This window comes from Lepidochelys kempii, chromosome 6 (genome assembly GCF_965140265.1).
Source record: "Lepidochelys kempii isolate rLepKem1 chromosome 6, rLepKem1.hap2, whole genome shotgun sequence".
NCBI lineage: Eukaryota > Metazoa > Chordata > Testudines > Cheloniidae > Lepidochelys > Lepidochelys kempii.
In genome coordinates this window covers 59912391-59935572 of record NC_133261.1, presented here as the reverse complement: position 1 = coordinate 59935572, position 23182 = coordinate 59912391, and the positions used below count along the sequence as shown (strand labels likewise).

The window sequence follows — 23182 nt, the reverse complement described above, 5'->3', positions numbered from 1 at the left end:
CAGGGGCAGGGCCCTTACAGGTAAATCACCCAGCCTCACAATGCACAAACACCACATCAGCTTCCCCTCCAAAACGACGGCAGATAATCTCTTTCCTCAACTGTCAGATCCCTGGACCCCCGACAGAGTCAAATGTAAAACATTTACCTCTGATCTCAGGTGTAGAGCATCTCTCCTGCCCCCCAGAATCTCTCAGCATAAACAACACAGAACAGGTCTCACCTCCCTGCCCAGCTCAGACCCAATTCTAGGCTTAGTGCCCCACCATTCAAGACACACACATCTGATAATCAGAGAACAACTGCTCAGAATTTCAGAAAAACAAATGACATCAAGCCCACCAAATCAGAGGAAAAAATAGTGACAGGGCCTATATATGGCCAAATGCCAGGCGCTGCCCCTGCCCCCAGTGCACTCCTTTGCTAATCCTGCTCTCCAAAAGTCATTGGCAAGCATCTTGCCCCCCAAGCCCACCTGTACCCTTATCTGAGCTAGGCAGCTGTAGGTTCTTCAATCCACCTCCGCTCCTGTCCCTGCTTCTGCCTGGGGCTGTCAGGCCATGATGTGAACAGTTTCACAGCCTTCAGATTAAAGGTCTCCATGTCCCAGATGGATGGGGGTGCTCAGTATTTCTGAGAGGATCAATTCTAAATCTGCAGCACCCATCTGGGTTTGTTTTCTGTTTCAGGTCTGTACCTGGGGTAGTGGTCTCTAGGGTACATAAGAAAGGGGTTGTTTGAGAGGAAGGAAGTATTTCCTGGGGAGGAATGGTGTTTTGGGGGGTTGGAGGAAGGCTTTTGAGAGGGGTGTGTATGGAGGGGGGGTTGGGAGAAGATGGGGGAGGCGTTGGGGCTTGGGTGGGAAGTAGGAAGGATTTGGGAGGGGGAGTGAGAGGACTGGAGGTAGGTGTGTGAGGTGTGAAGAGTTGGGTAGGAGGTGGGGGTATTTGGGGGAAGTGTATGTGAGACATCTGAGGGGGATATGAAGAGAGGGTTCTGGGGGGCAGGAGGGTGCTAGAGGAGGCTGTGGAGGGATTTGGGGTTGGAGGTGGGGGGGGAGGGTTGTGTTTGCAGCCCCTCCCTACACAAAGCCAGCAGGGAAAACAGGGCCCAGAGCCCAGCCCTCCCCACTGGGCTGCAGGGAGACAAGCAGGAGCCCCCCAGAGGCATCGTTCCCCATACCCCCGCCCCCTCCAGAGAGCAGAGCACCGCCCGCGGCAGACACCACCACCTCTTCCCGGGCAGGCGGCTTCTTCGCAGCTGCGGGCGGGGACAGCGGGTTTGACCCCCTGGCCTGGGGGGAGGGTGACACTGCCTCGAGCCTGCGGCGGGGCGAGGGGACCTGGCTGGCTGAAGCCCCAGGCGGGCATTGTTCCACCCCGGCCTCCGCCCAGGGCAATGCAGCCTGTGCGTGCCCGCTCGGATGAGAGGAAAGGGGGGGCTTACCCCTTCCCTCGCCCAGCCTCGGTGGGGAGCGGGCACCGCCGCCTGGTTCCCAGCCTCGGAGGGAAGCAGCTCGCAAGCTGGGGGAGCAGAGGATGCAGCAGCAGCCTGTGCCCAGCCCGGCTCTGCAGAACGGGGATAGGTGGGGGAAGGGGCAGGGCCAACGCGATCTGCAGCGAACCCCCCCCCGCACCCCGGGAAAGGGACTGAGGGGTTTGGGGTGGGGGGAGGCTCCGGTACCTGAAATTGGGGGGCGAGGCCAGGTGCAGCCCCAGGAACGGAGACGATCCGGCCGGGGACGTGGCTCCTTTCTCTCTCTCCGCCATTCTCTCTCTCCATGCAGGCGGAGGGAGGGAGGGGAGATGGATGCTGCTGATGCTGGCAGGGGAGGGGAGAGCAGGGCCGCCAGGCAGGAATTCACTTGGCGGGCACCGGGGCTGGCAGGGAAGGGCGCTTCTGAAAGCCAAAGCCGAGGACGCCCCCGGGGGTGGCAACTGCAGGGAGAGATGCCCCCGAGCTGGGTGCTGCAGCCTGGCTTCCCCTCCCGCCGGGCGAGCTGCAGCAGGTGGAGGGTGCGCAGGGGTCCCACGGGGTGGGGCAGCTGCCGGGCGCGTCCTGCTCCTCGTGGAGCGCCCGGGACAGGCGGGAGGTGGCGGGGTGAAGGCTGAAGCAGGAGCGAGCAGAGCTGGCAGGGAGGCGTGGGAGGGGATTGGACTGGCAGAGGGCAAAGAGGGGGATTAGCAGGGAGATGGGTGTGGGGGACTGGCGGAGGGTGAGGAAGAAGGGTAGCCGGAGCTGAGGAAGGGAGGTTGACATGGGATGAAGTGCTCTGATACTCTCTGTGAAAGGCTCCTGGGAAGGTGGGTCCTTTGAAGTAATGATAGCTCATTGATAGAAAAAGCAGGGGCCATGTCTAACATTGAGGATCTAAGGAGTGGGAGGGGAACAAGGAACTACTGACCCTCCCCCACAAAGCCAGGCACCTCCTTTCCACCTTGGAGACCCCCCAGGGTAGCAGCAGGCCCCCCTCCCCCCCAGCCCCACAGGGATGTCTCAGCACAGCGTTTAGGATTGCAGGCAGAGCAGCAGAACCCTGCCCCAACCCATGCCATTTGGTGGCCAAGCAGCTGAGGGGAGTCCAGCAAATACAGCCTGGGCCTGGGCCTGGGCCAGGGCCAGCAGAGAGGGGGCAGGCTGGTGCTAAAGATACTAGGCAGCAGCCTCCAAGGGGTCTGGAGAGGGCGGGTATTTTAATTTCCCATGCCCTCCCCACCCCCGAGGCAATGCCCCATCAGCAGTTCATCAGCACCCTGACCCCAAATGGGGATGGTGGGTCCTTTCTCCAGTTTAGAATACAAATATTTTTCCAAGGGTCCTTTCAGAAATTGATGATAAGGAGTTTCCTCTCCTGCAGCACTACTTTCCCCAGGGATGGTTCTGTCCTGCATCTCAGGCCCATGGCCAAGGCCACCATGTCTGCATTATGGTCAAAGCAAGGGGAGGATTAAAGCCAGATTTCAAACCATTTTAATTGAATTAAATTAAATGGCACCATTTCTGTGAATGGCAGGATCTAGCAACCCACTCCGTCCACTCGCTGCCCTTTAAACAGCAGGCCAAAACTACCTCCTCTACTTTAACCATCTCACCAGGTCCAGAAAGAATCCCATGCTGATTCTGCACTGAAATGGTATTTAAATCATTCCCATAACATTTGTAGCGCTGCTTAAGGAAATAACATACATGAAGCCACAGTACCAGGTTTAGCATGTCCTCCCCATCTACTCCTAGGATCCCATTAAGCTGCATTGTGTTTAGAAGCGTACAACTTACACAGTTTTGGTTGCTTGAGGTAGTATTTCTAATCCTCCAATGGGACTTTTAACATGCTGCTAAGTGTAGCCATACCCACTATTATCAATTTACTATATGTATGTGTGACAGCTGTGCCCTGGGATACACAGTAGATGGCACTGGACTGGCCATTTCAATCTCTACGGAACAGTAGGTATCATAGCTCCTTTCCAAGAGTTGAAGACAATTTACTTCATGGCTAAAATTCAGAGTATCATCTGCTTCTTCAGAGTTGAGAGTCCCAGAATGGTCCCAGGGGTTTTGATCTCCTGCCAGATATGAGTTCAAAAAGGATAACATTCATGGACTGGTTTAGAGTCATGGGCCTTTGCTTTGGTTCATCACTTGGACCAGCTTTGACGAGATGGAATGAGTTACGAAATTCTCTATGAAATTATACAGCTTCATTATTGTGTTGTCCTTTAACTTTGCCTCCACAAACAGACTGTTTCCTCCTGAAGAAAGATTAGGATATTTAGAGAACTAGACTTTTTTTCCTTTGAAAATCCTAAACAGACCTCCTACTCCCAACCTGAGCAAAGGTGCAGAGAGCCTCACTTGTAACATATTCCAGCCTTCATGGGTCAGGTTCTGAGAATTGCTTTAGAGCAAAGGAATCACCATCTCCGATCTGATATTCAAATTGATTAAGTGGGCCCAGTGAGTCCATTCTCCTCCCAAGAGAGCCAGTACATTCACACAGGGACCTGCCTGTTTACAAAATGGGTAGAGACTTTACCTGCTCACAGTGATACAGCCGGAACCACAGCTATGGTATTGATTAATCATGTTTTCAGCAGAGGAGATTTGCTGTTCAAGCAGACATGCCAAATCCAAAAAAATGCAGAAATTGGGCTCATTTTTGGCTTAATTGGCTTGTGAGTTGTTTGTTGGCTAGTTTTTGGCTTGTAGCTTGTGGCTTGTAGCTTCTTTTTTTTGATCAACTCCCGGCAAGCAGGGGCAAGTGGGGGAGAGTCGGAGTGCACAGCAGGCCCACCACAGTCCCAGACTGCATGCCAAGGGGATCTAGTCACATAGAGTGTTGGGGTTCTTAGGGATTGCCTTGTTTTGGCCTTGTTTTGAAATGGTATTAGCTTGATTTTTGGCTTATTGTGAAAGTTGGGGTGCTTATTTGCTACGTGAAAATTGGCAACTGTGCGGTTCAAGGTGGAATCAGATAGAGGCTCCCACTTAGCCTCTGCCCTTATGAGGCACTCTATAGGACATTAGGGTACCTGGAATTGTCTTTTTATTCCTATGAAGAGCTCTGTGTAAGCTCAAAAGCATCTCTCTTTCATCAACAGAAGTTGGTCTAATAAAAGTTATTACCATCCTCACCCACCTTGTGGGTAATATTCCTATCACCACCAGTCCCCTGGGCTAGTCAAGCACTTGAACCAGATAGTGATAAATATACTTAGAAATGTGTCTCAGAAAATGCCTGACTAGGCTCTGAAGCAGGAAAGATGCGAGGAGCACCGTGGGGGACAGTTATGGAGATACAATTTGGGATATAGCCTGAAACAGAAAGTAAGATATATTTAATTCTCTGTTGTAGCCATGGATGTTCACATTATCCATATCAACATCTAGTCTTGCTTTGAAACACTCCTCATAGGCTCACTGAGTTCCACATGTCTTTCATACATTGTATGGAAGGGTTTTTCCTTTTGCCAGCTTTGAGTTTTTGATCCCATGGTCTTAGGGTGCTCACACTGGTACTATATGCTAATCTTTATACCGGGGTAGGCAACCTATGGCATGTGTGCCAAAGGAGGCACGCAAGCTGATTTTCAGTGGCACTCACACTGCCCGGGCCCTGGCCACCAGTCCGGAGGGCTCTGCATTTTAATTTAATTTTAAATGAAGCATCTTAAACATTTTAAAAACCTTATTTACGTTACATACAACAATATTTTAGTTATATATTATAGACTTGTAGAAAGAGACCTTCTAAAAACGTTAAAATGTAGTACTGGCACGCGAAACCTTAAATTAGAGTGAATAAATGACGACTCGGCACACCACTTCCGAAAGGTTGCCGCCCCTGTTTTATATCATGCCACCTTCTGTATATCTCTGTCATATCCTCTCATCTTCTCTCTAGACAGTACTAAATGTTTCACTTTCTGCCTCTAATCATTTTCATCACCCATCTCTGGACCCCTCCTATTTCTGCCTTTTAAGCTTATATTATTTATATATATGAGTGACCAGAACTGAACTAAAACTGACAAAGTTTCTTGCTGCAAAATTAATAGTGGTCACTGTTTCAATGTTTCCTGCTACAGAGGCAGCTCCTGAGGTAGCAGATGGAATACTAGTTAAACAAAACCTGTTCCCACTATTGTGCTCACATCAGCTTTCACATCCTCTTCTCTATATATAATTCTTCCCTATCCACACACCATTTAGATTTTACATTAATTTGTTCTGGTGCATTGGTTCAGAAGCTTTGCTTTCAAACTCAACAGTTTCAGCCACTGTCTCCCTAAGAAAGAGAAACTCCAGAGAAACTAACTGAATACCAAAGCAACAGCTTAGAGATTAATGCATCCCAGTAGGTATACTTGTTCTCATAGAAACCTATAGAAAAATCTACAAAAGCAAGGGAGTGTAGGCCTGTCTGTCATCTGGGGGGAGATTACTAGTTAAAACAAATGTCATAGGTCAGATTGACTTCAAAATTCACAGAAAATGACAGACCTAAAATACAGCCATGCAATTTTAACCCTGACCTCTGGACTAGAATGCTCACAGCTATATTTAATTAACACTCAGATTAGCACTCAGTGCTTCTGGTAATTTTCATTCACCGTACTCACACCATCCACCGCAACACTGCATCTTTCACCCTGCCCTATCTTAACAGCTTTTGTCTGGTTCCCTCCCCTTTTTTCACACCCAGTACAGATTTTCTACCTTCACATCTTGAAGCCAAAAAGAAAAGGAGTACTTGTGGCACCTTAGAGACTAACACATTTATTTGAGCATAAGCTTTTGTGAGCTACAGCTCACTTCATCGGATAAATACAGACTAACACGGCTGCTACTCTGAAACCTGTCATCTTGAAGCCAGTCTCTTCTGAAGCCACAGTCAAAGCAATTCTTCACTGCATCTTGGTGCTTGAGAATAGCCAGAGCCAAGGCAGCTGCCCACTTACAGAACGGGTTGCTGCTTGGGAAGATAAGATTAAAGATTGGGCCTGAGGGTAAGGGCAACTCCTGTAGACCTGTAGTGACTAGAATTAGCTCATGGCCAGACAAAACTGATGCTCTTGGTTTGAGGAAATCCCCTCCCAGTCACTGGATGGAGCTATTTAAAAAAGTTTCTAGAATTTTTTCTTTTCTTTGCACAGATCTAGAGATCAAACTATTGATGTAATGCAGGCCAAAAATGGTCTCAATCTGTCACATTTTACCCCAAGGTAGTACTTGCCATCCACTAAATATTTGGGGGACCCAAACTGGGAACAATTTTTAAGACTGTGTACATTTTTACACTGCACATGCAACAACACAGGAAAAACAGCTAGACCGTTTTCATTCCCACTATTTTATAGGCTTTAAAGCTTGACCTCTGTAAGTGCTCTAAAATCTGAGTGGTTACTCACATTGCTTTGAAATTTGGTGTGCCTCATGGGGGTATGGAGTAGCAGCAGTAATCCAGAATTGGGGTTATTTGAGGTGTTTGGGCTTTTTTGAGGAGGAGAGGTGCTGTAATGCAGTTTCCTTCTGCTGCCTTGTATTGTTAAAGGGAGAGGCACTAATGACTGGATAAATCGCAACAGGCCTTTTGATGGCTGTGAACAGGGCCGGATTAACTTTTTGTGGGCCCAGCACCAAACATATTTGTGGGCCACCATGGGGCAAGGTGCAGGGGGGCGGGATGGTCAGTCTCCAGAGTGAAGGGCAAGCTAGGGGTAATGAGGCACAGCGCAGTAGGAGCAGCCCTGCTCTGCGGAGCCCTGCAGGAGAGCACTGTTTAGGAACCTGCAGCTGCCAGACACACACTGTCCTGCTCTGTGCTGCCAGCATGCCCTTTCCCCTTGAGGGCAGGCCCGCACCACACTGCCCCCCTGCCCAGTGCCCCACCCTTATGCCCAGTGTCCCCTGTCCCAGAGACCTCCACCACAGATCTCTATGCCCAGCCTCCACCCCTCCTACAAACCTCCCCTGCTGGCCTCCCACCACAACTGCACAGCACCCTGCACACCACACCACTCGCCCAGCACCCCCCGCCCATAGACCTCTCCACTGCGCACCACCTTCCTCACAGTCCCACCATCACAGCTGCACAGCACCCCATATTCCTGAGGGGATTCTGCACCAAAAAATTAAAAATTCTGCGTGCAATATTTTAAAATTCAGCAAATTTTATTTGTCAATAAATAAATGTGGAGGCTCCAACATGGTAGTAGGGAGTACAGGCCACTGGTTGCATGGAGGTGAGAGATTACCCTGCAGCCTCCCCCTGCCCCACCCGGGGATAGGGACTCAGCAGTGAGGCTGCACCCAACCCTGACACAGTACAAGGGCCAGGCCTGTGCCAGAAACAGCCTGGGGCCCTGCCCCCCTGTGCCAGGCACACCAGGTGTGGGTGAGCAGGCTCAGCCCGACAGCAGGATCCAAGTGCAGAGGAACTTAGTGGGGGGGATCTAGATGGGGGTAAGAGAGTTCTCTGTGGGGCAATCTGGGTGCGGGTGTCTCAGTGGGAGATCTGGATGCACAGAAGCTCATTGTGGGGTAACAGGTGCAGGGGCAATGGGCCTCTGCAGGGGATCCAGGTGAAGGTGTTTGGGGCTCAGCATGGTGGTGGGGGTCTAAGTGCAGGAGAGGTGGGGTTCATTGGGGTGGGGGTCCAGGTGCAAGTGGTTGGGGTTCAGTGAGGAGGGTGTTGGGGGGCTCATCAGGGTGCTACAGATGCAGGGGAGGTGGGGCTGGTCAGGGTGAGGGTTTGATGGGCTTGCGTAACAGGGGAGCCCCAGCTTCTTCCAAGGGGATGCCGCATGCTTCTGCCAAGGGGGCTCCAGCTTCCCCATCTCCTGCCCACCCCACCACCTTCATCCCCACTGCCTCTTCCCCTCCCACCCCCGCTTCCCCATCCCAATGCCCCTTCCACACTGCTCCATCTCCTCCCCATCCCATGCCCCTTCCTTCCCCTGCTTCCCCCATGCCCCTCCCCACCCCACCCCACCCTCTGCCTCTTTAGCTCAGCCCCTGCTTCCGCCCCACCCCTTCTCTTCCCCATCCCATACCCCTTCCCCACTGCTCCATCTCCTCCCCAGGCTTCGGGGTAGGAGGGGACTGCCCCCAGCACTCATTTGTCCCTCCCAGGCAGTGTCCACATTCCACCACTTCCTCCATAACATCTAGGATTTAACAGTTTCTCCACCCACACAGCTAAAATTCAACAAGATCCTCATCTCCCACCTTAATTAAAAATATAGGCAGAGGTGTCATCACCATCATCATCAGCAATCCCTCAATTTGAGGATCTCTACCACAGATTTACATATGGGTCCTGAGATGACTCAGGAGTCTGATCCTGGAACCACAGATCCATCCACAGTAGGTACCAACTTTTCCTGGTGGGTCAGCTGCCTGTGGGTTGTTTCTTTTTCCTAACTTCTCTTTTTTCAGCTTTGAGGGCAAGGTGCTTCTCCTCAAAGCAGGCCACTGCCTGATGGAGGATGTGGCACCACTGAGGTCAGTTGGTGGCTTGGTCCCCCCAGCTTGCAATGTCCACATCAGTTTTCATGAGATACGCTTTCAGTAGGTCTTTGTAGCTTTTCGTCTGACCACCACAGGATCTCTCACCATGGGTGAGAGTAGAGGGCTTGTTTTGGGAGGCGAGAGTCTGGCATTTACAATGTCCAGCCCAGCAGAGTTGGTGAATAGTCAGGTTTGTGAACACTAGTGTCACTCATCCTCTCTGCTCCAATGATGGTGGTCTCACCCCACCCCATCAGTTGAAGTGCATAGTCTCTATTCTTCCCACGCCACTCTCTCTACATGGAATACCCTCCAAGACTGCCTGAAAAGTCACTACACTCTCATCAAGACCTAAAATAAACTGTGTACTTTGCCTCTCTCCTCCCTTCACATTTATGTTTTCTCAGATTGAGAGCTCTTTAATGCAGGTTATGTCATGTCTTGTATGGACCACACCTAGCCAACTGTGGGTGCAACGGCTGCCAGAATACAAATACTGGGGATGATGGAGAGGAGAATTGCACATATTCCCCTCCCCTGACATCCACAAAGCTTTGCAACAGGCTACTTGAAGACTTTTTGCCCCAGTCCCTCCAACCTACACCTGACTCACTTGAAATAAGTGAAAACGCAGCAAGTAGAGGGTTAAAGACATTTATAAAACAATGTCATATTTACAGATAAATGGTTGTATAAGCATGAAATCTTCCATATGACAGAAGTCACAATTTCTAAATTCTAAGTGTACAAAGTGCATTTCTTTCCCCTTCTCTCTGCAGCAGAGGACAGTGGTGTCTCCTTCCCCTAACCCCTACAGCTACTAGACTATAGGGGCCCCTCAGGGTAAAGATTTGGAGACAAAACCCCAGCTATGCTGAATTACTGCATTATTTCTAAATCCTCTCTAGAGAACATTAGTCTGGAAAAATAGACACCCAAACAAGGTCAGGAGGGGTGACTTAGTGTTTGCTTGGAAAATCTGGTCAATAGATTCCACTGGAAAAGGAAATCTGGGGTCAATGCCCTAGTGTTGTTAGTAGGAGGGAAAGATTATTTAGCCGCTGTTTAATAAACTAACTCTTGGTTCTTAAACAACTGTCCCACCTCTCCATATTGTAAACCTTTCAGATGCCCCTGAATCAGTTTCTACTTGTAACCCCAGCATCATTTATGACTTCAAAGTCTGGGTCCCAAAATTGAATCCAAATCTATTCAAGACGGGAAACTATGGTCTTCCACTGTCATGGTAAGGGAGCAGGTTATTAGTAGGTGAAGCTATATGTGAACCTGACCAGCTGTTTCGGCTAGGGGCTAGGTCTGTGCCAAGTAGGGGTTTCAGACTGAATAACCATGTAGTGCCAAGAACAGCTACTGGAGACAATTCCTTATGAAGGCTGCAGGAACAGAGGCTCCTCTACTCTATTCCACGCATCATCTGGGGATGCAGCCTGAGGGCCTGCGAACACCCTATTGAAACAGAGCATGAAATACAGAACAAGACCAGGGGATGTATGGTTAACAACCTGTATGTCCTACAAAGCTGTCAGATTAGAATACAAAGCACTGAATGCAGGTGTGTGGGGAAAAGGATGTTGTGCAGGGTACATGGTCACAGGATTACACAATGCAGAAACCAAAAACACAGATGCAAATGCACTGCAACCTACAGGAAGGGGAGCGGACATCCACAAAGAATGGGCTATGGAGCCCAAGGAAGACTCGCTTATAGAAGTTGCCCAACAGCGCAGCATCATTCTAATGGTACATTCACTCCACGTCAGACACTGCACAGGTTCCACACTGGACATTGCTCACTTTTTGTTTGAAAGGTCTTCTTCTTAAGGAAAAAGTGCAAGAAGGGTAGAGTCCAGAGCCCAGTATGGCCAGAATGGTTTTCCTCACCAGGTGTAGCTTTCTCTGCTACTTAGAGGAGCAAATTTCTGGGAGAAAGCTTCACCTATGGTCAAGTCATAGGCTTATTTTCAGAAGAGTCAGCCTTCTCTTGAAATTTCCCCCCCAAGATGACCCCTAGAAGCAAAAGCCTGCTTTCAACTGCCTATTCTAGACATCTGCCCCATTTGAAGACTGGCCAGGGTCACGATCAGGCACCAGTATGAATGTTATTTGCTCAGTGAATCTTAAAGGGCTCCTGGTCCATGAAGGGTGGTCATGGTTACTGCCATACTGATGTCCCATTACTACAGCTTCATCTTTTTCCCAATCCCCCTACTTTGCTGACTGTCTCATACAGGTGGATATTTCAACATGCTTTGAGACTGGAGTTGTTCAAACAGACACCCCCTTGATGCTTGGAGAGTCATGCAGACAGGAGAATTGGCCTGTTTTGGGGATGATAGACATTTCACTGCCTGCCACTTAATAGGAAGGGTGAATATTTTTTTCTGACATGCAGATACTGCTCCCTGTAATTATGCAGCAAATGGACCAGTGCATGAGAAAATGGGAAGGAAAGATACACCTGGGAGTGAATGGAAAAAAGAACTTCTCTTCCAATCTGGGCAGATTCCAGGTTTGGCCGAGAAGAGACAGGTTTAGGTCCCAGGGCTTCTGTATGCCAGTGAGCCAAAATGTACTCAAGCACAAGTGATGCAATATCTCTGTGTGGCATCCACCAGAATTACACATTCACACTGACACCCCACATTTTCAGCTGTTGGTCAAAAGCTTTGATCCCTCTGGAAGCAGCACCCCTCCACTGCTGTGGCGAACACTCCAGCACCCCAACTCTTCCCTTGTGATTCTCCCATCTCTGGCTGCAGGAAAAAAAGAGAGAGAGAAAGGCGCATTTAGGTATCAGTCCCCTTTACAGAACTAGAGCTAGAACAGAACACAGTCAGCTTCTCTCCAAGAGGACTGTCGGGAGCATTTCAAGTGGAGTATGAGGAACAGCATCTTGCCCCCACAAAGATGTGCTGCTCTCCCCCCCAGCCTGCAACATTTGAAGCAGATTGGGACCAGGCTGTGAAGTCTGATTATGTTGGACAGCTGGTTCCTGTGAGAAGGGAGCAACACCCTGCAGAACAGGTCCATAGGTTAAAAGCAGTCTGTGTTTGCTAAATTAACAATGCTGCTGCCCTCTGATGGCCAGCTAAGCTAAAACCTTGCCAAGCAATATAGTGACATGACTATAAGAGACAGGAGACCCACTAGAAGTTACTTGGTAGAATTGTGGGGCCATCAAAACCACAGTAAGACAGTTTTAGATTTTTAAACTACTAACAGCATTTAAAGTTGGGCACCAACGTCAAGAAACAAGACTGAGGAGGGCCACAGTCCTCCAATTATCCCAGAGCAAGATCATGGGGCTACTCACGTTCACAAGTTCTTGCTGGGGATCTCTGAAATGTGCAGACCCATCACTTTGGCTCGTTTGTACAACTCTTCAGTGCACAGCTCCTCTACTCCCTCATGTTTACGCTTTGGAGAGGTCTGGCCACAATGCAACAGCCTCTGCACTACAATTGGGAGAGGAGAGTCACTGCAAAGTTTCCTCTGGCCCTGTGGCTTCTCACATTTACTGCTTTAGGCATCTATGTGCCAAGACAGCAGGGGAAAAGGAGAGCCTACAATGCCAAAGCAACGGGAAGTGCAGCCACAATCTCCCCCCACTTTTTTTTTTTTTTTTTGGACACACAAATGTTAGCATAGACAGGATACTGAATCTCAGCAACTCCAGCCCAGGACAATCACCAGAGTCTTCCTACTCTAGTAAAGGGCTAGTTTTATAGAAAAATTATTTCCAACTCCCCACCCCTCCATGTCCAGACAGGTTCCATAGAACTATAATCAGTGATTCTTTCTGGCATCATGTACTAGAGTTTTGTGGGCCTTTTAGGAAGAGCTCTCTTGGGAACTCCAAGCAAGTCTAAATTAAAGTGAATAAGATCTATACCAGGCAAAACACAGCCCATGGGCCAGATCCGGCCAGTCTAACGTTTCTGTCCGGCCTCCTCTGCTCCCTCGTGATCTCTGAGTCCGGGCCTCTAAAAGTCCCACGACACAGTGGGGCACTCAGGCATGTTGCCTGCCTGCTGTGGCCCCAGGCCGCCCCCGGAAGCAGCCAGCTGCTGCTGGCACATCTCTGCGCGGAGGTGGGAGAAGCGGCTCCGTGCGCTGCTCCCCTCCCCGCAAGGGGTGTGCAGAGACATGCCAGCAGCAGCTGGCCACTGCCACTTCTGGGAATAGTGTGGGGCCACAGCATGCAGGCAGCCTGCCTGAGCACCCTGCTGCACTGCCAGCCAGGAGCCACCTGTGGTAAGAGCCTTCCAGCCAGTGTCTGCACCTGGCACCCCCTCCTGCACCCCAACATTCTGCACCAGCCCAGAGCTCCCTCCTGCACCCACACTCCCTCCCAGACCCCTGCACCCCCTCCATTAATATAGTAGAAATGTGTGGCCCTTAACTACTTGCCAAAATTCGTGGAGTGGCCCCCCTGTGAAAATTGCCCACCCCGATCTATACCATTTTACCCCCACACACCTGTTCCTTGCTGAAGTAACGTTCTATCCAGTTATGGGCTCCAAGTGCCCATTAACTTGTCTAGGTAATTTACCAACAACTCCTGCTCACCTGTACTGGTGCTGCTGCCCTGGCCTGCCGTTGTGTCTGTGACCGGGCTACTGAGATCTTCCACACAGGAAGGGACAGAGGCCAACAAACCTGGGAAGAGAATGATCACTGACTTCCACTGAGGAACAGGCTCTTGCTTTTCATAGGGAGCTCAGACCACGCAGAGTGCAAACACGTAGTGGTGCACGTGTCAATGAAAGAGGAGCGAGGTTTAAATCTCAGTTGGCTCAGTGCTTGCTGGGGACACAGGTCCTGGCCCCCACGATCCCTTCTCATTGGGATCTTATGCATGGGCTTTAGGAGTGAAGCACAGGGTTTCTCATCTCCAGTAGACTCCTTCCCAATTTCAGTTACCTGACAGCTACTCCCAACCTTCACAGCTTGCCATACTGAAATGCTCACGGTCTTGTCTGCATTTCCAGGGAATGCACGTACCCTTAGAGAAACTTTGGGCAGAAGTCACTTCCTCCTGCAAAGGGCTGGTCAGGAGCACAGCTGCCATTTGCTGTATTATGAATTCCCCTCCCATCCCAACCATCTTCTCTACTTCAGCTGATACAGGGTTAAAGGGCAAACTGCAGCAAGTGTCTCACAGCACCTCATACTCACAGAGGCCCCTGTAGCGTGACAGCTGCTGGTAGATCTGTTTCATGCGTTCAATGTTTAGCCGGCTGGTCTCTGCATGGTTCACCATGGGTTTGGGGTAGTCCACCCCAATGATGCACTTGGCTGCCTTCTGCACTGACTCAGGGGCATTCCATGGCTCGTAGATGTACCGTGAGGGGAAGCCTTTTAACTTGGGCAAATACCGCCTGCAGCACATAAAGAGATGACACCTTATTCAGAGTACAGCCACAAAGAGTTCGCAAGTATGGGATAAGCAACAAGGCGGCTACCCAGGCAGGCAGATTGTGAAGCGGTGTGTCACTGCCATGCTAGGATGTATGAGAAGCATCCATCCATATTACTCACCTAACATAGTCACCACTGGGATCTGTGCGGCGCCCAAAACCGACGGGGCAGTAGCAGTGGAAGAACTGCTGGAAAAAAGCACTGCATGAAAGCCACATCCAGCTGCCGGCGTTCACACTGAAATCTGCATCCAGCAGTAGCTCATCAAACACCTGCAGTAATAAGAGGGAAAGTTGGTGAGGGAACCAACCTCCAAGGGAAAGACCCAGCAGCAGGGAACACTAGAAGATAGATGCTAAGTATGAAGTTGAGGCAATCAGGAAACAGATCTCGGTAACTGGAACAAAAAGCAGACACCTGATCAATTAATCTACCATAGTTCCTTACATCTCAATCATTTCCAATGAGAAGCCTTGTCTGGTCATGTTTTCGAACACTACCAGTTAGCTCCTGCTGCTTTGGACTCTGCTGTACAGTTTTACTACAAGATTTGGACATCAATCCTAGCCTTGGAAGTGTAATGTAAGCATGCAGAATAGACACTGAAGGAGCACAGCAGTTCTGTGCAGCAGAACAATCAAAAGTGAATAAGGGCTTTTCCTTCTAAGTCTCACATTATCCATCCCCCACTCTGAGTGGAAGCAGGATATTACGAATAACCCACTGAATTCCTGTCCAATTTAGTTCCTAGGAGTTGTGTATTCCAATTTCCACTGTCTATTAGTGTTTTCAGCCCCTTAGGGCAGGGATGCCTCTGCCTCCACTTGGGCTGGGGACACTTTTTAGATAACAGCCCATATTAACCAATGGGTCCTATTTACATTTACTTAGTAACTGCAGACTCTCTCATCATCACTTTTAGGACTTAACTGAACTAGGCAGAAAAAGCCAGGCTTGTGACCGAAGCAAAGCCAGCTAGATCATCCTCTCTTCCACACTACTCTACATGCCAAATGATTAACATGACAGTACTGCCATCCCAGCAGAATGTGCCAACAGGATTTTGCCCTCCCCATGCTCTGTTGCCTAATTCTGGAAATACCAGACTTACCCTGACTCCAGACTCCCAGCTGATCCAGAGGTCACCCCTGGTCAGGAAGCAGGCCACTGCATGCCTAGCCAGGTGGTGGATCCAGCCTTCTTGTTTCAGTTGGGTCATGATAGCATCAATCCAAGGGAAGCCTGTTTTGCCCTCTGCCCATTTTGCCAAGGCTTCAGGATTCCTGTCCCAGGGGATCTGTATGCAGATTGGGTTCCCCTCCATGCGGTCAAATTTGGGATTGTTGGTGGCTGCCGTGTAGAAAAATTCCCGCCAGAGAAGCTGCCCATATAGTGAGAGTGGTGGTGTATTGTTACGCTTCACCTGTGGAAGAGGAGAAACAGGGACAAAGAGATATTAGCCTTTCCCAGCTCCTGTACCTGGGCAGCTCACCTCAACCCTCCCTCTGCCCCATCACTACAGGCAATTCCCACTCAGAGACCAAGACTGCTAGCAACATTTGGAGCTGTGGAGCTATCCTCTGAACAGCCCTTTACCAGACACCAGACTCACTGGGGCAGAAAGCGCCTCTCTTTAATCTAGTCTGATATTCTGAAGGAACTGATCTCACAGGAACAAGAGGACGGGCACTAGAGCCAACCTAGAGCTAATGATTATGAGGGCTCAGGCTTGAGAATCCAGATAATTACTATAATTTTAAAGGTAGCTATGTCTACAAGAGTCTTGCCATTTTTGTAAGTTTCCCCCAGTAGGGGCAACTATATTTAAAGAGCTGAGCACTGCTTCATAGCCAGAGGAGTTAGGGGCAGGGAGGAATATCAACCTACAGCTTCTTGGGCCAGAAACAATGGAACAGGTCAGAACTGCAAGGGAATTAACACAACCCGTCCTAGGAACCAGCCTGGCCCCAGGCCTGCCGGCTCTGGAGGAACCCCCCACCCTCCCATCCCCCTTTTCTCACCTTTTTATACAGCTCCCAGAGGCGGTAATAGAACAAGCGGCAGGACAAGCAGCCGAAACGCAGATAGGGACTGAGTCCAGTGGGGCTCGCCAGCAGTGAGTTAGCGTTCATCCTTGGCCTTTCATAATTTGCAACCCAAGCCTAGGAGCATTTGGGAAAGAGAATGGGTTTCAGAAATGCAGCAGTCCAAGGAGCAGGCTGCTGGGCAGGGACACAACTATCTCTAGTAGGTTCTTTAAAGCCCCTTACATTTCTCTGACAGGTTTCAGAGCAGCAGCCGTGTTAGTCCGTATCCGCAAAAAGGAAAGGAGGACTTTAGGCACCTTAGAGACAAACAAATTTATCTGAGCATAAGCTTTCGTGAGCTACAGCTCACTTCATTGGATATGTTCAATGGAAAATACAGTGGGGAGATTTATATACACAGAGAACATGAAACAACGGGTGTTACCATACACACTGTAATGAGAGTGATCAGGTAAGGTGAGCTATTACCAGCAGGAGAGCAGGGGGGGCGGGGACCTTTTGTAGTGATAATCAAGGTGGGCCATTTCCAGCAGTTGGGGGGGGGGGGGGGGAGAAGAAGGGAGATAAACATGGGGAAACAGTTTTACTTTGTGTAATGACCCATCCACTCCCAGTCTTTATTCATTCAAGCCTAAGTTAATTGTATCCAGTTTACAAATTAATTCCAATTCAGCAATCTCTCCTTAGAGTCTGTTTTTGAAGTTTTTTTTGTTGAAGAATTGCCACTTAGGTCTGTAATTGAGTGACCAAAGAGATTGAAGTGTTCTCCGACTGGTTTTTGAACGTTATAATTCTTGACGTCCGATTTGTGTCCATTTATTCTTCTACATAAAGACTGTCCAGTTTGGCCAATGTACATGGCAGAGGAGCATTGCTGGCACGATGGCATAGATCACATTGGTGGATGTGCAGGTGAACGAGGCTCTGATAATCTGGCTGATGTGATTAGGTCCTACGATGGTGTCCCCTGGATATGTGGACACAGTTGGCAACGGGCTTTGTTGCAAGGATAGGTCGCTGGGTTAGTGGTTCTGTTGTGTGGTTGCTGGTGAGTATTTGCTTCAGGTTGGGGGGCTGTCTGTAAGCAAGGACTGGCCTGTCTCCCAAGTTCTGTGAGAGAGATGGGTCGTCCTTAGTTGGGGGCTCAAGATGATGGCTAGTGACGTTCTGTTATTTTCTTTGTTGGGCCTGTCCTGTAGTAGGTAACTTCTGGGTACTCTTCTGGCTTTGTCAATCTGCTTCTTCACTTCAGCAGGTAGGTACTGTAGTTGTAAGAATGCTTGATAGAGATCTTGTAGGGGTTTTCCTCTGTCTGAGGGGTTGGAGCAAACGCGGTTGTATTGCACAGCTTGGCTGTAGACAATGGATCGTGTGGTGTGGTCTGGATGAAAGCTGGAGGCATGTAGATAGGCATAGCGGTCAGTAGGTTTCTGGTATAAAGTGGTGGCTATGTGACCATCGTTTATTAGCACTGTAGTGTCCAGGAAGTGGATCTCTTGTGTGGACTGGTCCAGGCTGAGGTTGATGGTGGGATGGAAATTGTTGAAATCATGGTGGAATTCCTCAAGGGTGGCTTTTCCATGGGTCCAGATGATGAAGATGTCATCAATGTAGCGCAAGTAGAGTAGGGGCATTAGGGGATGAGAGCTGAGGAAGCGATATTCTAAGTCAGCCATAAAAATGTTGGCATACTGTGGGGCCATGTGGGTATCCAAGGCAGTGCCGCTGATTTGAAGGTATACATTGTCCCCAAATGTGCACTAGTTAGGGGTGAGTACAAAGTCAAAGTTCAGCCACCAGGTTTGCCGTGACATCATTGGGGATACTGTTCCTGATGGCTTGTAGTCCATCTTTGTGTGGAATGTTGGTGTAGAGGGCTTCTACATCCATAGTGGCCAGGATGGTGTTTTCAGGAAGATCACTCATGGATTGTAGTTTCCTCAGGAAGTCAGTGGGGTCTCGAAGATAGCTGGGAGTGTTGGTAGCGTAGGGCCTGAGGAGGGAGTCCACATAGCCAGACAATCCTGCTGTCAGGGTGCCAATGCCTGAGATGATAGGGTGCCCAGGATTTCTAGGTTTATGGATCTTGGTTAGCAGATAGAATACCCCTGGTCGGGGTTCCAAGGGTGTGTCTGTGCGGATTTGTTCTTGTGCTTTTTCAGGGAGTTTCTTGAGCAAATGCTGTAGTTTCTTTTGGTAACCCTCAGGGGGATTATCACTACAAAAGGTCCATCCCCCCCCGCTGGTAATAGCTCACCTTACCTGATCACTCTCGTTACAATGCGTATGGTAACACCCATTGTTTCATGTTCTGTGTATATAAATCTCCTCACTGTATTTTCCACTGAATGCATCCGATGAAATGACCTGTAGCTCATGAAAGCTTATGCTCAAATAAATTTGTTAGTCTTGAAGGTGCCACAAGTCCTCCATTTCTCTGACAGTATCCCTAGTGAACTGGCTTCATCCATTTGTTGGCGATGTTTCAAGCTGATCATTCCAGCACTCCCACAGCAGTGAGAGGCCCACAAATCACTTTCCACTCAAAGGGAATTTGATCTAGTCATGCTGATCTGGGAGGGAGCTATTAGCTCTTGTCTGCAGCATAGGTCTGGGCCTAGGACCTCCCAAAGGTACATCCTAGTACTTCAAGTACATCCAACTCTGAGCTGTATGAAGAGAGATCTTAACTGTCGCCCTGACATATGCAGCAGGTGACTCCAGGAGGAAAGACTATCATTGAACATGGCAACCTGCAATCACATAAAGCTGAGATTCAGCACTACCTGCGTATTATGCTGAAGTTTTACTTGCATCCTGCCATGCTGCATTGGGGGAAGTTGTGAACTGCACAATCATCATCAAGAAAGGCTAGCATTAAAGAGAACTCAGTCATCTCTGTCTGAGTAATTTTGTCTTGTATTGTTACTAGTAACACCTTATACTCCTGTTCTTATTGTTTCATTTACATTGTGTGAAGCAATAAAGAAAACAGGGTCAACAAAAAGTGTCTAGATATTACAATGAGTGGCTCAAGGTATAACGTGGCATATGTTGTATTAACAGTCCTCACATGCCCTGCCTGGGAAATGCCCGGCTGTTTGCACTTGTCCTGTTAGTGCACCTGCACAAATGTCTCCAAGTGAAGATTAAAAAGGAGGTGGAAGGCTGTCTGCAGCCAGCACTGTACCTTGATGGAAGGCTCTCTTCATCTATGCTACCCCAGAGAGAGTGGGGCTCAACACCCTTCATGCTCCACGGGCACAGCAACACCAGCATTGCTTAGCGAGTGAATTCCACCCCTAAATGCACATATATCAGTGAACTTCCACTACGGTTTGGGTCCTCTGAAGCCTAGAAGTGGGGAGGGCACATTCCCTATGCCCCACACAGCCTGGGTCCTACAGAGGCATTCCCATCAGCACAGAGCTGTGTCTGCTGCTACAAGCAGCAGAAACAAGGACGACAACCAGCATTAATATTCCTTAGCCAGAGGCCTCAGCATGCAGAAAGTACCATTTTCTGAGTGAAAGTGGGTTGGTTACCTTTCTTTCCAAATGCTTATCCAGCCGGGCCAAGGCCTCTGTCTCCCCTCCTTTCCAAACTGCTGGGGCAAGACAATCCGTGGGGAAACCTGAGAGGAACAAACAGGGTGGTAAGGCTGGAAGCCAACACTATGCAAAGAGCCCAGCAGGGCTCCAGCAGCAACAGTATCAGACTTGAAAAAGACAGCTCCTGAGTTCTCTGAACATTTGGTTTATTGTTGCTGCTCTGATCCTTCTACAGCAAAGCAAGCATGACTGCTCTGACACCTCAGTACAGAAGCCTGTCCCCAAATTAAGTTCTCCAGTCAGCATTCTTGGGGCACCCCACCATCATTCATACACAGACCCTATCAATGTAGGGTGGTCATCTACTGCAGTGGTCTCCAAACTTTTTGGCTCGCGCACGCCAGGGTAAAGACCGGAAGACCTATCACAGATGCGCCGCCAGAGGGGAACACCAACCGTGAACGTGCAGAGCTACTGCTGAAGAAAAAAACGGCGGAGTGCCATCCAGCGGTGCTCCTGCACACCCTTTGGGAGGGTGCGCACACCCCAGTTTGGAGACCACTGATCTACTGCATCCTCCATCAGGCTCAGTATCAATGATAAACCAAACAGCCAGCAGGGGGCATGCTGTATTAATTCAGATGGATTATATGGATCCAAACAGTTGAAGGTATTGACATAATCATAATTACAAAAGCTAAGGCATAAAATGAGTTAAATCTAGCAAGGATCATAAAATGCAACAAGATGAAGTTCTTTAAATACAGTCAAGAGCAAGAGATAGACCAAGCGTAGGTCCTCTACTTAGCAGGGAAGGAGAGCAAACAATTGCTGACATCAAGAAAGCTGAAGAGTTTAATGCCTATTTTGCTTTAGTCTTCACTAAAAAGATTAATGGTGAACATATAACTCAACACAATTAATATTAACAACAAGGGGAAAGAAACGTAAGCCAGAATAGGGAAGAACAGGTTAAAGAATATTGAGATAAGTTAGATGCATTCAAGTTGGCAGGACCTGATGAAATTCATCTTGGTACTTAAGGAACTAGCTGAAGCAATCTCAGAACCATTAGCAATTATCTTTCAGAACTCCTGCAGGACGGGTGAGGTCCCAGAAGACTGGAGAAGGGCAAACATAGTTACCTGTCTTTAAAAAGAGGAACAAAGAGGACCTGAGGAATTATAGATCAGTCAGCCAAACTTCGTTACGTGGAAAGATACTGGAACAAATTATTAAACAATCAATTTGTAAGCACCTAGAGGATACCACCATTATAAGGAATAGGTAACATGAAGTTGTCAAGAACAAATCATGCCAAAGCAACCTAATTTCCTTCTTAGACAGGGTTACTTGCTTAGTGGATAGCAGGGAAGCAGCGGATGTGATGTATCTTTATTTTTGTAAGACTTTTGACAGTCCCATGAGATATGGTCATAAACGAAGTAAGGAAATATGGTCTAGATGAAATTACTATAAGGTGGGTTCACAGCTGGTTGAAAGACCATACTCGAAGAGCAGTTATCAGTGGTTCACTGTGAAACTGCAAGAGCATATATAGTGGGATCCCGCAGCAGTCCGTCATTATTCAATGTTTTCATTAATGACTCAGATAATGGAGTGGAGAGTATGCTTATAAAATTTGCAGACACCACCAAGCTGGGAAGGGTTGCAAGCACTTTGGAAGACAGGAGGAGAACTCACAGCAACCCTTTTTTCGCAAACTGGCCTGAAATCAACAAAATGACATTCAATAAAGACAAGTGCAAAGTACTTCACTTAGGTAGGAAAAAATCAAATGCACAAACTGGAAAATAATTGGCTAGGTGGTGGCACTACTGAAAGGATCCTGGGATTATAGTGGATCACAAACTGAATATGAGTCAATGTGATGCTGCCGTAAAAAAGACTAATATCATTGTGGGGTGTAGTAACAGGAGTGCTATATGTAAGACATTGGAAGTAACTTTCCTGCTCTATTTGGCACTGGTTAGGCCTCAGCTGCAGTACTGTGTTCAATTCTGGGTGCCATACTTTAGGAAAGATGTGCACAAACTGGAAAGACTCTAGAAGAGAACGACGAAAAATTATCAGACATATAGAAAACCTGACCTATGAGGAAAGGTTAAGAAACTGGGCACTTTTAGCCTTGAGAAAAGGAGACTGAAAACAGTCTTCATATATGTTAAGGGCTCTTATAAAAGATGACTGTGATCAGTTATTCTCCATGTCCACTGAAGGTAGTTCAAGTAATAATGGGCTTAATTTGCAGCAAGGGAGATTTCGGTACATATTAGGAAAAACTTTCTAACTATAAGGGTAATTAAGCTCTGGACTAGGCTTCCAAGGGGGGCTGGGGAATCCTTATCACTGGATGTTTTTAAGAACAGGTTGGACAAACACCTGTCAGGGATAGTCTAGCTTTACTTGGTCCTGCCACAGCACAGAGCGCTGGACTTGACTTCTCAAAGTCCCTTCCAGAGCTACATTTCTATGATTTCATAACCCAGTCACTCTCCAACATTAAAGAATTTTAAACAAGTTTAGGGATTTGTTGTACAGAAACCACACCCTGCTTAGCACCATGGCAAACACACTATTAGAAATCCCTCTAACCTTTTATTAAAGATACAAGAGAAAAAAGGAAAAAACAGTTAAAGCATTTGAAAAGTAAGTATTGAGTAAGGTTTTCATTTTAACATCCCTTGTTCACTTGAGCTGGGGGATTTTCCTTCTAAAAACTCTCCTTGTTTGACAGTGTTTTAGATTGTACTAAAGATGGTAATAACTGTCCTTTTGGGGAGATGGACCAAAGCTGCTGCTGTTAAAGTCAGATCCTGTTTTCTAGAAGACTAAACACAAACTTACACAAAATGAGAGAAAAGAACAGCAAGGATAGAAAATGCAGCTTCTATATCTTATGTTGACTCTTGCACCCTCACTGCCGATAAAAATACAGACACAGCACCCGGTCTCATCAGCCACTCCAAGACCTGGCAAAGTTGTACCAACACTAGGCTGTTTAAGACATTGCATTTAATTGGCTCTTTCTGGTCACAGGCTTACAGCAGCATTACAAAATACAGTCTTCGCTGGCTAAGCCAGACTCTTGTAAGAGAGAAGGATGAAG

At 48.3% G+C, this 23182-nt stretch overlaps 2 protein-coding genes across 3 annotated transcripts in view; both read right to left on the bottom strand.

Moving 5' to 3' along the window:
* Nucleotides 1-2093, bottom strand: part of MAPK8IP1 (mitogen-activated protein kinase 8 interacting protein 1) — a 48069-nt gene extending 45976 nt beyond the window's left edge. For both annotated transcript variants that reach the window (XM_073348139.1, XM_073348140.1), the window contains exon 1: nt 1683-2093. In XM_073348139.1, the coding sequence (XP_073204240.1) occupies nt 1683-1768 (86 nt within the window). In that variant the 5' untranslated portion in view covers nt 1769-2093. The remainder of the gene's footprint in view (nt 1-1682) is intronic.
* Nucleotides 2094-9649: 7556 nt separating this feature from the next.
* CRY2 (cryptochrome circadian regulator 2) overlaps nt 9650-23182 on the bottom strand; it is a 37171-nt gene continuing 23638 nt past the window's right edge. The window contains exons 5-12 of the mRNA XM_073348108.1: nt 20047-20135; nt 16475-16615; nt 15565-15876; nt 14574-14725; nt 14211-14413; nt 13602-13691; nt 12346-12487; nt 9650-11785 (exon numbers count right to left, since the gene is read on the bottom strand). Coding sequence (XP_073204209.1) covers nt 12348-12487; nt 13602-13691; nt 14211-14413; nt 14574-14725; nt 15565-15876; nt 16475-16615; nt 20047-20135 — 1127 coding nt within the window. The 3' untranslated portion in view covers nt 9650-11785; nt 12346-12347. The remainder of the gene's footprint in view (nt 11786-12345; nt 12488-13601; nt 13692-14210; nt 14414-14573; nt 14726-15564; nt 15877-16474; nt 16616-20046; nt 20136-23182) is intronic.